Source organism: Pezoporus flaviventris, unplaced genomic scaffold, assembly GCF_033815535.1.
Source record: "Pezoporus flaviventris isolate CSIRO_AGI_PZ_B2104156 unplaced genomic scaffold, CSIRO_AGI_Pfla_v1 ptg000036l, whole genome shotgun sequence".
Lineage (NCBI taxonomy): Eukaryota > Metazoa > Chordata > Aves > Psittaciformes > Psittacidae > Pezoporus > Pezoporus flaviventris.
The window spans coordinates 12,706,346-12,721,970 of NW_026892584.1; the positions used below are offsets into that span (position 1 = coordinate 12,706,346).

At 38.5% G+C, this 15,625-nt stretch overlaps 1 protein-coding gene across 8 annotated transcripts in view; it reads right to left on the reverse strand.

Annotated features, from left to right (window-relative positions):
- The window catches only part of TSPAN4 (tetraspanin 4), a 488,804-nt gene that overhangs the window by 44,123 nt on the left and 429,056 nt on the right, over nucleotides 1-15,625 (reverse strand). For 7 of the 8 annotated variants that reach the window (XM_061463177.1, XM_061463179.1, XM_061463178.1 and 4 more), the window contains one exon: nucleotides 14,310-14,384. The exons of the other annotated variant lie outside the window; for it this stretch is intronic. In XM_061463177.1, coding sequence (XP_061319161.1) covers nucleotides 14,310-14,384 — 75 coding nt within the window. The remainder of the gene's footprint in view (nucleotides 1-14,309; nucleotides 14,385-15,625) is intronic. 8 annotated transcript variants of the gene reach the window in all.

The following is a 15,625-nucleotide window of genomic DNA, read 5'->3' on the forward strand; positions in this document are numbered from 1 at the left end:
TGTGTTTTCTCCATGTTAATGAATTCAGTGTGGGGATTGTGATGTTAACATTATATTACTGCCTTCATCATTTCTCATTCTTACAATAAATAAAATAAACAAAGGATTTTTGGATTCCTTATAGATTCATTTTTATCTTAAACTGAAAGCTATGCAAGATTTGTGGCTTCAGACTCACAGCTAGCGATAAGCTTCTCCTTCCTTCCTCTTCCAAAACTAAATATATAAAGAGGCTTTAACAAAATTAATTGCAGTATTCAGCATTCATGAATTTCTATGCTTGTGTAATTCATTTCCTTGCAGATGGCAAAGCAAAAGGAGGTTCTCTTGCTGCCAAGGTTACAGGATTCATGAGCAAGCCTGCTCAGGACTAATAAGGAATAAGTAAAGAATCTTCCTCATCACTCCTTTCACTGGGGCTAGCTTTTAACTGCATTAAATTACTTGTGCTGTCAGGCTGCATTCCTTACAATAGAGGGACAGCAGAGAACAAATGCTGCCAAGAGAATCCTGAACAACCACTTCTGCCACAATTGGCAAAATGTTTACTAATAAACATTACTCACAGCTTGGGGACCAATCAGTTTCATATTAATCTCTGGCAAAGAGTATCTATAGCCCCTCACTCCATTCCTTCATCTGCAACACTAATCTTCAATTCAGGCATGATGTGGGAAGGTGGAGCAGCCTGTGCTCCCCCCAGAAAAAAACGGCAGCCTAAAACCTTTGCTTTCCCCCTACCTAATCCTGCTGCCCAGATTTGCTGACTAGAGATTTGAAACAGGAACTCATCCCTGATAAGAACCCTAAGGGAAGACCCTGTTGGTGAGGTGAAGCAGCAGAACACTGTAGGATCAGTCTAGGTGGTTTTTCTCTTGCTGCAAATCAACCAATTCACTTTCAGGTGCCATACATACTTCTTACAAGAAATAGCTTTATATGCAGGAAAAGACACACTCAGCCACAATTCTCTAATCCTAAAGCCTTTCCTGAACATTCTGAGACAGCCCAAACATGGGGAGGGATCTTGGTACTTTCAGAAAGCAAGGAACATTTCCTGACTTTTTTCTGGATTTTTGAAATAGAAGGTGGAAGAACAATTTAATTTCCTACTCTATAAAATGCAATTCATCTTTTACTCCCCACTCACTTTCATAAAAATCTGCTCAGACAAAAGTCTTGTTTAATTTATTCTTCTATTTCAGCCTGAAATGGAGGACCAGGTGAGCTGCTAGTTCCTGATAAACCAAAAGGAAGTGATCCAAACCTATATGCTTATTAATACAAATGTATCTTGACCATCCACGCAGCACCATATTCCAAAGAGAATAAGAAAGGCTCAGCACTGAGGTTACAGGATACAAAAAAGGGAATGTTAAGATTCATTCTTACCCAAGGAATTCTTCCCTTGTAAATGGAGTTGCTATGTTAGGTGCTGAACCATGTGCCACCACTTGTAGTGTCACTTTATATCAGAGATGACTTGCAGAGGTGAAAGGGGATTCAGGGCACCCCACTTCAGATCCTGGCAGATCTAATTCTCATCAAGTGTCAAAATTCAAGCCTCTCTAAATTATCTCAAAGTGGGTCAACAAGGGAGAGACATCCAAATCCCTCTCTTAAAACCTCATTTTTGTTATGCAGGATGTAGTTAACTGTCTGTTAAATCTCATTTTCCTTTAGCATTAATCTTTTTCTTTATCAGATTCCACCACCACCACTTAAAAGAGCACTTAGAAGTTGTATAAGAACAACCTCTTTAACAAGGGTCAAATTCTTCCCAACTCCATTTAGCTCTGTTCAATCAGAACACAAGTTGTCTGCGTGCAACCTCGAATTCCCACTGGATAATTATTTCAAGGATAGAAGGTGAAGTGATTGGCAAGCCAGAATTGATACAGGGACATCTCAATGTCCTCTTCTCTTGGAAGGTGAGAGTAATCAGGGTATTACAAGCTTTCAGAGACCAGAAACTTGATCCTCTTAATTCACACTATTTAAATTGTGGAGTCATGATGTTAAGCTGAATGAGGCAAAGAGTCTTTAAGGAGAAAGAGAATAATTCTGTGACTGAGGAAACATGCTTCCAGTAGTGTATTTTACACCCTCATCAGCTTTGTTTTAGTCCCCAAACATGCCGATTTTCACAGAAATCTCTATAGAAGAGACTCCTTAACCCTTCTCTAATAAACTAACCTCTAGAAAGGTTCACATGGATTGAGAGAACGAATGATATTGGAATCCTCAAATTTAATATGCTATTAAAAAGGGGGGAGGGGAAATTAATGAGATGTACAACCTCTAAGTATAAAAGCTGTGGAATAAATAAGGACTTACTGAGTGACCCTTACAGGCTGTAACACTGCATGGCATCCTACTGAGACTAGAAATAAACACAGTCAGTGAAACAGTGATTTAAAATATCATGTTGCTCATTTGTAACAAAAACATTTCATAAAGACCTATGGAAAGGGTTCATTTGTTCATCTCTAAACCTGTTTAGCAGTTTTTTGCTAAACAGGACATAGCAGGGACCACAAACAGGAAAATTCACACCAAGATGTGCCACAAGCCTCTCTACAGTGTCACCTCAGCCTCGCAGGGAAGACTATAGGTCTTCCAGGCACACAGCACACATGTCTATTCCAAATGGCCAGCTACTCGAGTGGAACATTGCTCAAAACATATCTGGAATGGACTTTAAATTATGAAAGTGCCTTTGTATTCCTAGATTAAGAAGGAGAGTAGTTTTTCATCTCAGAGCTGGATCTCCTCAAAGAGCTATACAGTAATGTTGACAGTTCCACAGTGTATAAGGAGCATGCTAGCAGGTACCCCTGGATCCAGAGCGAGAAGCTCAAGGAAACCAGAATCTGACTCCTATGGATTCTGCATGGCCTCACCAAAGATGTGGAAGAAAACCCTACATTCTCCATTTTACCTTACATAGCATTAGCTGATCCTATGAGATGAATACAAAAAACCCAACCATACCCAGTCACAAAGTCTAATAAATAAGCATGTGGAAAAGGAACACTAAGTCTTCAAGAAGTCCAGCTCAATGTGTAATGAAGTCTCCCCCTGCTGCTCCCTTAGCAGTTTGATATCAAACACATTCCAGGAATTCAGAGTAAGTATTAAAAAAAAGTAATTTCAAATAAATGACAGTGAAAGGCTACTTCAAAAAGCACTCATTCCAGTAATTACCACTGACAGAAAGCTTTAACTTGTATATGCGCCTTTAACTCAAATATTCTCCTCTTGTTAAATCACTGCAAACCTATGGCATGCACCAGTGGGAGCATTTTGTCATTGGAAAATTTTTGCCAATAAATGTTTTAAAATAATTATAAAGCAAAAAAATCAAGTCAAATGGTTGGTAGACCATTCAGATACACTCCATTTCCATAATTTTTGTGAGAACTGGTGACTAGCTGCAGCAGATACCCAAAATTAGTACCCAGAAGAAGGAAAAGAAAGTTGAAATGGGAGTTTAAATACACATTTTGTCTGCTCTGAAATATATAGACTCAGCACTTGGTCTGGTTTTCTGTTAGCACAGTGGTTGGAAGTAGTGGACAAAAAATGGCAATACCATACAAGCCAAGACAGAAACCCTCTGTCCCGTCAGAGGATGGTGAGAAGATCTCAAACACTGGAAAAGAACAAATACCACTCCTGTCTTCAACATGGGCATTAAGGAAGATCCAGGAACTACAGGCCTGTCATTCTCACCTCAATCCCTGGGAAGGTGATGGAGCAACTAATCCTGGAAACCATTTCCAAACACGTAGAGGACAAAATCATTGGGAGTAGTCAGAATGGATTTACAAAGGATGGATTTACTTGCCATGCAGTGGAATCTCCTATAGCACTGGAATACAACACCTCATACACTCCAGCAAACATTATTTGAATCATCATGTAGGTAAGTGGGAAGGAGATTTCAAATATCCTGAAATTAAGGATAATAGCTTGGCTCCATGGAAGACAACACACAGCCTTCACTGGGGACGGGATTTTATCATAGAGAAAGTGGTAACTTATGTATTCATTATCTACTGACACCTGATACGGTGTCATGCAATCAAACCCCTAAAAGGCTTAAAACAGATATGGCAAAACTGTGATATCCAGCCATTCCAGTGCCCTAGTCTCACCTAATTGTCTCTCAGTGACTCTCTTACATGAAAACTGACACTTAGAATGGAGTTGAAAGAGAGAGAAGTTACTATAGTCAATCGGAAAAGCAATCCCCATTGCTCATTGCTCTCCTGTGTTAATAACAGGCATTATGAAAGAGTGCCCCTGCCATTTGTACATGAATCAGAGTCAAAGTGAGCATGAACCAGCTTTCCATTGAGAAAATCCAGCAGAGAAATTCCATCTGGGAAGCCACACTTGGCCACTGAATGGTCACCAGTGGTGGTAGTAGCAGCAAGGGCATTCCACTGACATTTACTTCAATACTAGTCCAAACTCAACACACTTCAAGGTATGTAACACATTCCCCTCCTGCTTTCTTCATAGTCCTCAAAATAATTTGTTTGGTTTTTTTTTTTTTCCCCAAGCTACCTGACTTTGAAAAAAGCCACATTGCTTCTCTTTGCCTGAATGCTTTCAGCTACTTTTCTGCCAACTACAATGCATTCCCTATTCACTGAAAAAAAAAAAAGTGGACCTGAAAGAAATCTGCAGGATGTTTTCTTGTGCGTGTGTTGTATAGAGAGTAATGTTGATTCTCTTCATAGCTTTTAAATATATGTTCTCTAATTCTGATTGATTCAAATCTTATTTGAACTTCTTTGGTCCTGAATTTTCGTAAGAATAACCAAATGCCTTGCGAGATAAATCTAACATACATCTGATTTAGAATCAAAGTCTTTTTCTCTTACATGCTTTGTGATTTTCCACTTCCATTATTCTCTAGAGAAAGACCTTTTAGTTGTTTTAAATATCTTCAAATTATCCTTTGAATCTTTTCAATTTTGCTTCACTTACATAATTTACCAATTTTTAGCATTCAGCTCAGTTTGCACTTCAATATCCCCTTCGAGGTGACCTCTGAAAAGGTTTCTTAAATGGTGAGGTTAGGACTTTGTCAGGAGAGGCAACAGCAGCACAGCTGAAGATGATGACATGTATTTTTCTATTTTCCTGTGGTTCAGAGTGGTAAGGGGCAGATGGCAAAAACGTCTGGCAGAGCAACAGTATTGTTGGCTTACAGCAGTAAAGTGCAAAATGGAGCAAACAAGGAAATCAAAACATATATTGTCATATAATAATTCAATAATTATCACAGAAAAAACTAGTTAAGAAATTGTATTAAAAACAATTAATAGCAGGAAGGGGAGTGCAAGTTGATGAATGGGTTTCAACAAGAAAGAACTGAACCTATACAAGAATTCTCTGTTCTTAAGGATGCCTCCCCTGCATAGAGAGGGTACAGAGAATAACTGCAGTACAACAAAGCGAATTAAGATTGTGTCATGCTTAAAACAAATTTTGTACGTGCCTCATTCACTGCTAATGCCAGGACACTGCAGCAAAATAGTGTTAAACCAGCACCATCCAAATTATCAGAGGCACTGAAAGCATCAAGTAGGAAATGTGTGCACTCAGAAATGGTAACATAAAGTTCTCTCTCTGCTTCCTATTAAGATATATCCATTTACAAAAAATCTGCTTCTCTCTTCCAGATCAGTCATTTTCTATTGTCAAGTCAATCACTGATTTTGGTGCTCATTTGTAAAAAGATTCAGAGTTCAAGATCCCAAATAACTAAGATAATTAGTCTATATTAGAGTTTATTATTTATACCTGGTTGCTGGTTTACTGGCACGGACAGCAAAATAGGAAGCAGATATAGTTCACCATTGATTGGTATTTGCCATTGATTATGTTGTTTTTTTTAAGTTTGGGACTATATTTCAAAAAAATATTTGTGTCTAGAACACTTGCACCTCCTTCCTACACCTGAATTTCACAGCAAGGATTCAACCCACAATTACCAGCTGCAAAGACAGCACCATTTTGCAGTGCATCAATATTTCCAATGAGAAGCTATGCTATAAAATGGATGCCTTATACGTACTATGGAGTTTGGGTAATACAAAGCACCTCAACATTTGTGGCCTTAAAGTCAACCCACCCCACTCTAAGAAAACCTAGCACTAGTAATGGTTTAGAGCTGCTCATCAACAGATCTGTCTTTCCTCATTTCAGCTAGGAGTCATTCTATGTATACTGTTGCTGAGTTAAATAAAAGGAAGGAGTTGAAAGAACTCCAGCTGCAAATTATACTTAATAAAGTGGTGCACCCACCACATTATTCTTCAACTCCATCTGACAAATCCAAGACAAGAACTGTATGCTACTGGCCTGCTTGCAGTCTGGTAACACAAAAAGTAATCTTCCCTTCTCTTTTTGTATATGTAAAAAATGTTAAACATTTAGTTTACTGCCATTTTCTAATGCTGTCTGAAATACATTGTGACACATCAAAAATGTGTGTAGCATGAATAAAAAATGTGCTGTCTGCTTCAATATATTACCTCAATCATTCCTCTGCATTTGATGTTGCTTGTATTTGAATGTCTGAAGCTGCCTTATTTATCTTAGCAAAATTCTAAAACATTCTTTTCCCTTTCTGCTATTCTTCCCTTTTCCAAATAGAATTGTATAAAAAGTGTACCAGCAATTGTATAAAAAGTGTACCAGCAGTTAAAACAGATACATAACTGAGGGTCAGACACCAGCCAAAACTAGTGTTGATCAGATGTATGTAAAGCAGTGCCAGTCACTTGAGTTCTAGCAGCAATGAACACCAACATTCATTCAGTTCCTGATCCACCCAGATGTTGAAATAACTTCTCATTTGATCACAGGAGAGTCATGTAAAAACTTGTCCTTTGGAATAGTAAGGTCCTTGCATTCATCCAGATGTGAGAGCACTGAGTATTTCCCAGGAGACACTGCACCTTCAGGATTTAGCCTTCAACATCACTTCTCCCACTCAGCAAAAGCAGAGCTGAACTACATACTCAACACTTGCAACATGCTCTAAGACACCTGAACAAAAAGCATGTTGTGCACGTATTTAATAACCACCAATTAGTGTATTCTAGAGTGTTCCCTCAGAGAAGCTGACTGAAGACCTGCACTACACATATTTCATCTACTACAAAACCAGAAATTTAAGATAGGAGCATGGGAAACAAATAATCTCATTGTAAAAATGCTCCCAGAACAAAGATACAGTCTAATGTGTTCCTGAGATTGTGAGTTAATCTCTAATTAGGGATTACAGCCAGCAAGAAGGAAGCCCAGATACATCTCTTTCTTTTGTAGGCTGGTACATTGCCTATTATTTATCAGGAGACACTCTGATGAATTTAATCATGTCAAGTAATAAGAGACACATCTGGCTGGCTTTAAGACAGACATAATGGCAGCAGTAGCTGTGTTTAATTCCCAGATCTGCATAGATGAATTGATCTCCCAGTCAGCCGGGTTAGAGGTCAGAACTGTATTTCTCCTGAGAAAAGGCACTATTCCAAACTGTTCAGCAGCACAATATAACCAAAAAAAAAATTAAAATATAAATCCATACCGACTAGGATGCAATACTTACATTCATCTTCATTTCTGAACTCAGCCAAAACAGGAAGATACGCAGCATGAGGATCCGAGAGGCTACTGCATCACTGGATCTTCAGTAATAGTATTTGTGTTAGGCATGCAGCTAATTTAGCAGACTTAGATTTTACTTTCCCCACACCCATTCCCCTGCTAACAATTTATTTGAGGAATCAATTAGGCCTTGATCAACCATTGATCAAGAGTTCTCAGTGGGGAGCCCTAATGCATTTTATCTGCAGTTACCATTCCTAAATAACACGTATTTCTGAGCATGCACTTAACTCTTTTCATCAATACTGTGCTATTCTTTAACAAGCCTTTTAATAGCATTTTGGAGGTGCACTTTCAATGAAATCCTCTTTTGACAAATGAATTAATGAAGCTACTGGGATTTCCTGCGCTTTTTTCAGCCACACTGGCAAATAAATTCCATCTCCCTCACCTCCTCCTGCCTAAAAAAAAACGTCAAAATGATGCGTTGCAGTTCAGGATACTAAACAGAAAGCTGTTCAGAACAAATACAAAAAGATAACCAATAATGCTGTAAAGCAAACATTCATTATTTTTCACTGAATTCCCTATGGAGTGAAAGATATGATGGATCTTTACCATCTCCAGAATTTTTCACTGTCATTAGCATTTCCCTTTCCTTTAAGGGAAAGACACAAAAGGTGCATATCAACTTTGACCAGACTTCAGTGTATTATTAAGTCAGTCACATAGATTAAAGCATGCACTTGTTAGCTGCTGAACAGAGACAAATTTAAACCTATGCCTGAATGCTTTGTGGAAAGAAGCCACAACAAATTGGTTATAATTAAATTCTTTTGATGAAATTTCTGCAACTCCCTATTGTGTGACACCACTACTGAAATGCTAATAAACTAGTTAAAATTAAGCTTATTACCAAGTAAAATAAACCACAGAGATACTTCTGTCTTTTATAATTCTATATCACCATTTATATAACATTATTTGCATTAGAGAAATAAAATACTTGACCAGGATGAACATATCAGACTCACATAGAAATAATGGCAGTGCACTGAAATCTAAGAGACAATCTACCTTCACATTCCCATGCAATGCTACTCCTGTCTATCTGAGAAATAGCTTTTAGCAATGTCAGCACTTATGCAAAACCCAACTCAAGAACACTGCCAGAGAGATACTACATGCCAGGAAGATCTCAATGTGTGGAGAGCTCTTTTAAAAACAAAACAAATGGAACTCTAACTGAAAAATAAAGCATTTACACACAGGCTGCTCAGAAAGCATTGCATACGCATACCGGGACTTGCACACTCTGAAGCATGTTAAAATGCAGCTCATCCCCACAGTAATACCACAGAGTCAAAAATAGCCTTGTCCTCTTGAGAGCCTTCCTGCATGCCAACAAACACAGACACTACCCACACAGATAATGTTCTGAAATTCTCCCAGCCTTGCACGGCAGCAGGAACAGCTGTGTTCACTGTGGCAAAGGAGGATATAGGGTGGTATTTCTACCACCACCCAAAACTCTCAACAGTAATAAGTTTTAAAATGTATGACAATGGGACAGTCAAATGCTGATGAAGAAACCGTTAAAAAAGGCAGGCTATCTGACTGAAGAGTGGTGCAGAGTGACCACCCTGCCAGTTTTGCAGAACTTTCCAAAGGCTGCTGTTTTCCATCTTCTTTGTGTGCACCTTGGACAGCCCTGTGTGCTAGGCTGACTAGGAACATGAAGCATTTTGTTATCGGAGAAGATATCCTGCTCTGCCGAAGCTCTGTCAAAGACAAACACTGAAAACTTTAAAGCCCTCTGGACAGAAGCTCAATGAGAGCAACAGTTTCTGCAGTAGGCTTGAACTAAACTTTCTGCATGAAAAATCTGTCCTCAGTTTGATTGTGAACTTCGTACTCATATTGTCAAGTGGCTCAGCAGCATCAGATCATTTCTGTGAACAGCTGCTCATAAATGCAGAAAGTGGATTCAGTTTTTCCACTTTGTTGATAAAGCCAAACGTGAAAGAGGTTGTGAGGACTGTGCTATACTTAAAACCATGCACACTACATTCCACTTTGTGGTGCCTAATCTGTATGGAACCAGGCAAAATATCAATCAGGAATTACAATAATTTGCAAAATGTTTTGAGAAACAAAGTGAGAAATTCATCAATCTACAAACCATATTTTTTATCAGCTAGCAGTAAAAGCTATAGCAGAACTCATTACAATTTACTGCGACATGGAAAGCAAGAGCATTTTCACACATCTCATGAAAAACAGAAGTAGCCGTTATTTTTCAATCTTCTACTATTCTGTGGGCCATTTTCAAAACAGCTAAGCAGGCATGGAATTCAGGCTGTAATTGTCACAGGGACCCCAAGTGAGTTAACGGCCTAATCTTCATTGAAATTTCTGGTCTTAACCTTGAATTGCAAATAGCAGTAACTGCTCCCATAATCAAATATCATAGTCAGTGAGACTTCAGTGGTTCTATTCCTTAAACTGGCTTACATTACTCAGTTTGATGTTTCAAAAAGAAAAGGGAAAAAAAACACATTTTGGTGGTTAGGTTCTTCCATTTGTGGGCATTAAATGGTGACTCCATAGCTCTGCCATAAATCAGAAAAAATGCAGACATCTGAACAACAAACCTACCGAAAAAAAATGTATTACAGCTGCAAAAGAGTAAATATGGACATTTTTTTTTTTTTTTTTTGCCTCCAGAAGTATCATTACAGTATAAATAAATACAGATGCTAATACAAGAAGGATTATGCAAGTTAGAACTGGTACAAGACCATGCATTTTATTAGCAGAATTTACATTATAACAGGGTCCAATCTGGTATTGAGAAATATAAGGAGTATCCAGCCTCTGGCAGCACAGGACCCTGCTGCTTTCTCTTTGTCACAATATAATTAAGGTTAACCCTATCAGTACTCCATTGAACCCTCATAAATGCATATAGAGCCTCACATAGAAATAACCAACTTAAGAAAATGTCAAATGTTGCTCTGTATTAATGGAATCAAAATAAAACACATTAAATAGAATATTCAAGCTACAGATGGCTGGCCATTCACATAACCAACCATTCATATGACTCTAGCACTATCACTGGAGTTTAGACTGCTTCAAATAGGGACATCAGTTCAGCCTGAATAAATAGCACTCTCAGTGTAACAACAGCCTGCCTTAGTTCTCATAATCACACAAACTCTGTTCAATGCCCACATCTCTTAGGCTGATATTCCTGCCCTCAAAAAGATGTAAAGCCATGCTTTAGGACTTTGCATTTGAACAAGTACAAACAAAAATAAGCTTCCAAGTACCTTGGGTGCCATTTTGAGCTGAAGACAGCCTATGAATCAGTCACCCTGCTGCCTTGAGAACAGCCAGGACAAAATAGAAGTGCTATATATTTTTTCTGACAACCACCCCACAGGAATGTATTTCCTCATCCTATTCCCACACAGGCCACATTTCACTTCTGCAGAATTCCAGAGATTCATATTTTGCAATGTAAGGACAGCCAGGACAGCTGGAGGAAATGCAAACAAGGTATGAACTCAGGCCCTGCCAAAGAGATGCACAGTGCAGCTCAAAGCTGCAGCACATTACCCCTATTACAAGCTCAGGAGTCCATAAGTCATGTCCACATGCACCTGGATGCACACCCACCCTGTGGCTGATACCTGCACCCTGCAGTGTAGGCAGCAGCTTGCTACTGTGACCATTCTACAGCAGAAGGCACAAAATGCATATCATTCACTGCAAAAGTACTATTAAGTCAGCTGCATTACACAGCTAGCTCTGCTGCCAGCACAGCTCAATCTCTCAGATCCCCTGCCATCAGACAAAGCACCAAGAGCTCTAAAATTAGAATCGGCCCCAGATGCCTGCAGAGTCTTAGGGAAATCTCTTGGCTCCTGCCTCTCCACCTAAGTAGGGTGATAACACTGTCCTGCTTCATGAAAAGAGGAGAGTATTAATTCAACTTTGTGACAAAGGGATGAAGTATCCACTCCAAAGTCCTTCCACTTGACAAAGCAGGAGTAAATGAAAACTGCAAGGGGATCCATTGTTGACCTCTTCTCAAGCTAGGAACAGAAAATAACAATTAGCCCCCATTTTATCCTGGAAATAATTTTATATGTATATACACTCCTAATTAACAGAAAGCTACCAGGTACTTGAAAAAAACTGCTGACTTTATATATTTATATATATATATATAAATGATACAGGAGTCCTCCAAGTCTTAATCTTCAGAGTCCTTTTCTGCTTTTGCACACAAAACTAATGTTACTTTCTTCTGATGTGCACGAGTTAGTGTAGACTGCTCCTTTGCTGATTTTTCAGGGAATTGCGTTAACTGAATTATGTGGTGGACTTGTCTAGGTTAGCTATTTCCCCATACCAGCACACATGGCAATACTGTTCTTCACATCAGAAAAGCCAGCACACAAATTCAAAGCATGCTGTATGAAAATACTTGTTTTAGGTTGCTGATGTTTTATTTATTCTGTTGGCAGGACTGTAAGTGTAATAAGGAGACAAACTATTGATTTCCTCAGTATAAACCATGCATATGGAGCCATACAGAAACATTAAGAGCCTCAAATTTGATCATCCGCAATACACAGACTACAGCTATTTCTTAACTCAGTAAAACTGCACTTGAACTGGAGCCTGTATTTTAGACTATGTTTAGATCTTACAGACAACTATACTGTATCTCCTGCATCAACTTATAGTGCATGACTCAGAGGAAAGTTAAAACCCCTGATCTCTTTATTAAGAACAAATAAAAACCACTGTAAACCAATAGGCTGAAGGAGGGAGGGAATCCTCCCTGACACTTTTTCACCTCTGAAAACGGAGGACCAGCATTCTCAGACAGACACTTACCAATCAATGTAACATTTTCTTTCCTCCATACCCATACATTTATCAAACTATCAGACTCAACAGCAGCCAGCAACAGGGAATCCTACATGATGATGATGCAGAACATAAAAAACATTTACCTTTTAAATCCACTCTTTAATATTTTCAAGTATTCTGTGTTTGGGACAAGTTTTTAGTATGTCATTATTCTAGAAACTGCTATCATTTATCTTCTTAAGATAATTTAAGTAGAGGATGTCTTTCCTTTCCCAAACTGAATCAGGGTAGTCTACATAATACCTCTTCATACTGCTCCTCTCCCACCTTTCTAGTACTTCCTTTTGCTTAAACAAAACTCAATATTTAATTTACAATGAGGCAATTTATATAATGATGTGGTAATTTTTCTAACTGCTTCCATTTCTAAATATAGCCAAGTGTATTAGGGTTTTGGAGGCCCATTGCATATTAAGTAGATGCCTTCATTAAGCTGTCACGTATGACGTGTAGATCTTTCTCCCAAGAGGTTACTGGTAATTCAGAGCCCAATAATGCATACAAGTAATTTTAAATTGTCCCTTCTACTTTAATTACTTTGCAAGTTAATTTCATGTTCTAGCTACAACATGCTGTGTGGCAATCTAGCTCTTTTCAGTCCTTCAGAAGTGCGCCTGACAATCACTCACAGTGTTCATTCATTAATTCAGAGCCTTTCTAGAAAGTAGTGCTGACATCTTATCCACTCTTCATCCAGGTTATTGCTAAACATACTGAATATGACTAGGTCTACTGCTAATATTCATTTTACTCTGATATCTTGTGTAGTTATTTTTAATTTGTATTTGGTTTTTGGTATTTTGCCTTTCCATTCCAGAAGCAGCTGCTTATCGGTCACATACCTGATGACTTAATTCATGGCAAAATTTTTGTGATTTTCAAGCTCCCTTAGTCTTCAGTTGTAATGTACTTTGACAATTTTAATTGAATTGGCAGGTTATGCCCTTGTTTTGGGTTTATTCGTGTAGGTTTTGGTTTTGCCTGTTTGGTTTTTTTTTTAAGAAAAATTGTTTTAAAATAAAGATAAATTAAAAATAAAGATAATTCAGAGAGGCAATCTTGCACTTACAACAGAATACAAAGCACAGGAAAAAAAGTCAAAACTTAAGTAAAGTTTGAAACCACAAACAAAACCTTTGTTAATTAAACTTTTATGCATTTACCTTGGCTTTCCACTAGAATCTAAATACACATGTGCTGAAAGAAGCAACTTGGAAAGATAATGAATTGTGTGCCTTTGCCTGTGCTAAGGACACAACATTAATGTGGCTCTTACATTATAAACAGCATACTTTAAAAAAAACCCTATTCAGTCTGGTGGGTGTCTTTTCCTCCATGCTCCTAGTCAGGCTCGTTGACTGCTTTGCTTTTCTGTCATTTATTTTTTCTTATTTGGTTAGGGTTTTTTTGTTGGGTTTTGTTCTGGTTTTTTTTTTTTTTTTTTTTTTTTTTTTTTGGGGGGGAGGAGTTGTTTTGTTTTTTGTTTTTTTTAATGACAGATGCACTTGGCAATATCTGTGACCTTGAGCTGTATACATGAGCAAGCAAGAGATCCTAGTCCTGCAAAGCTGTTTCTGTATTCTGAGAGAGCTCCTTCTGAGAGGGGTGTCTCAAGGAAGACAGAAGCATGATGTGCATACCAAGTCATGTACTTCATGATTTATTTATAGGGAAAAGGGGCATAAAAATTAGCTGAAGGGAAAAGAAAAATTAAGAATCTGACTTACCTTGTCAGTGTAGACGAAGAACAGAATCACAACAGTGAGCTCCAACAGAAATATAATTAACAGCATGATAAAAAACTGTCAAGAGAAAAAGGGACAGGGGATAAAACAAAAATCAAAACCCATCAACAACTATTTCAGCTTTTTCTGGATGCACAATAAGTACATTCAGCAGACCATGCAGAATGGGGAGTGGGAGTCATACAGGCAGCAAAATGCAAAGCTGTAGTGTTACAGCAGAGCAGAAGGCACGCAACATGCAGCAACTGAAAAAGCAGGTAAAGGACTAGTCAGGAAACACAACAGTATGTGGGCGTACATATGGGTCATTTATATAATTGACTTCAGTGGAACAGCATAAAACACCACAAAGATCTGTCCCCCCAGCAAGCCAGTACTCTATTACACAGGAACCCTTGAGGACTCTTCCCAGGCTAGGTTTTCTTTATCTTTTTCCCCATCAGATTGTTCCAATTACCAATATCAGCAAAATCCACAGCTTAGACTTCCCATTGCAAGAGAAGGTAGCCTGATCCATAAACCGTAGTCATAGCTCCTTTCAAGGGGAATTGTGGAAGAAGTGAAAGGCACACCAAGGTAGTACACCAGGTAGCTTTTAGGTAGCTACACAAATCAGCATGGGTTTCAATTGAAAGAGGCTGATTTGTAGTGAAGACATCAAAGCCACTCCATCTCTTTCTCCTCATAAGCTATGGAACCAGCTAAACCCCAGTAATCAAAAGCTCAAAGGAGTGGATATAAACTTTTAACACAGTAATTTCACATAGATTCGCTAAAGCTCTCAGCTCTAATCAACCTCAGCAAGAGAACTCCTGGCAACACCAAACACGTCTGAAAAACCTGCCTTTTGTTAAGATGTTAAATGGATCTGCGGCACAGCTCTGCAGCAGCATCAGCACAGCACTTGCACAGACTTTAGAACAAGCACTATCAGAGCATTAAATGAAACTGAGTTTTGAAAAGATGAGTGAAGGAGAGCACTTTTTAGGCTCAGGCGAAGGTCCCGCTCCCTATAACAAAAACTCCATACGCTTAACCTGTAAGGCTGGAATTCTAATACTGCGCAACACTGATTTAATTGAAATCCTATCCCCAAGAGACAAAAAACAGTTACAGTCTTGTTAACTTCAACCACAAAGCTGCAAACCTATGAAAGTTTAATAGCTACAAAGCCTTGTCAAAGCTTCTTCAGTGTCTGGTAGGTCAAACCCAAACCTTTGAACCTATGGATTTCTGCAACTGAATGGAAGGCAAAAGGTCAAGAAGGGGAAAATACCTTTCTCCACTAATACAATTAC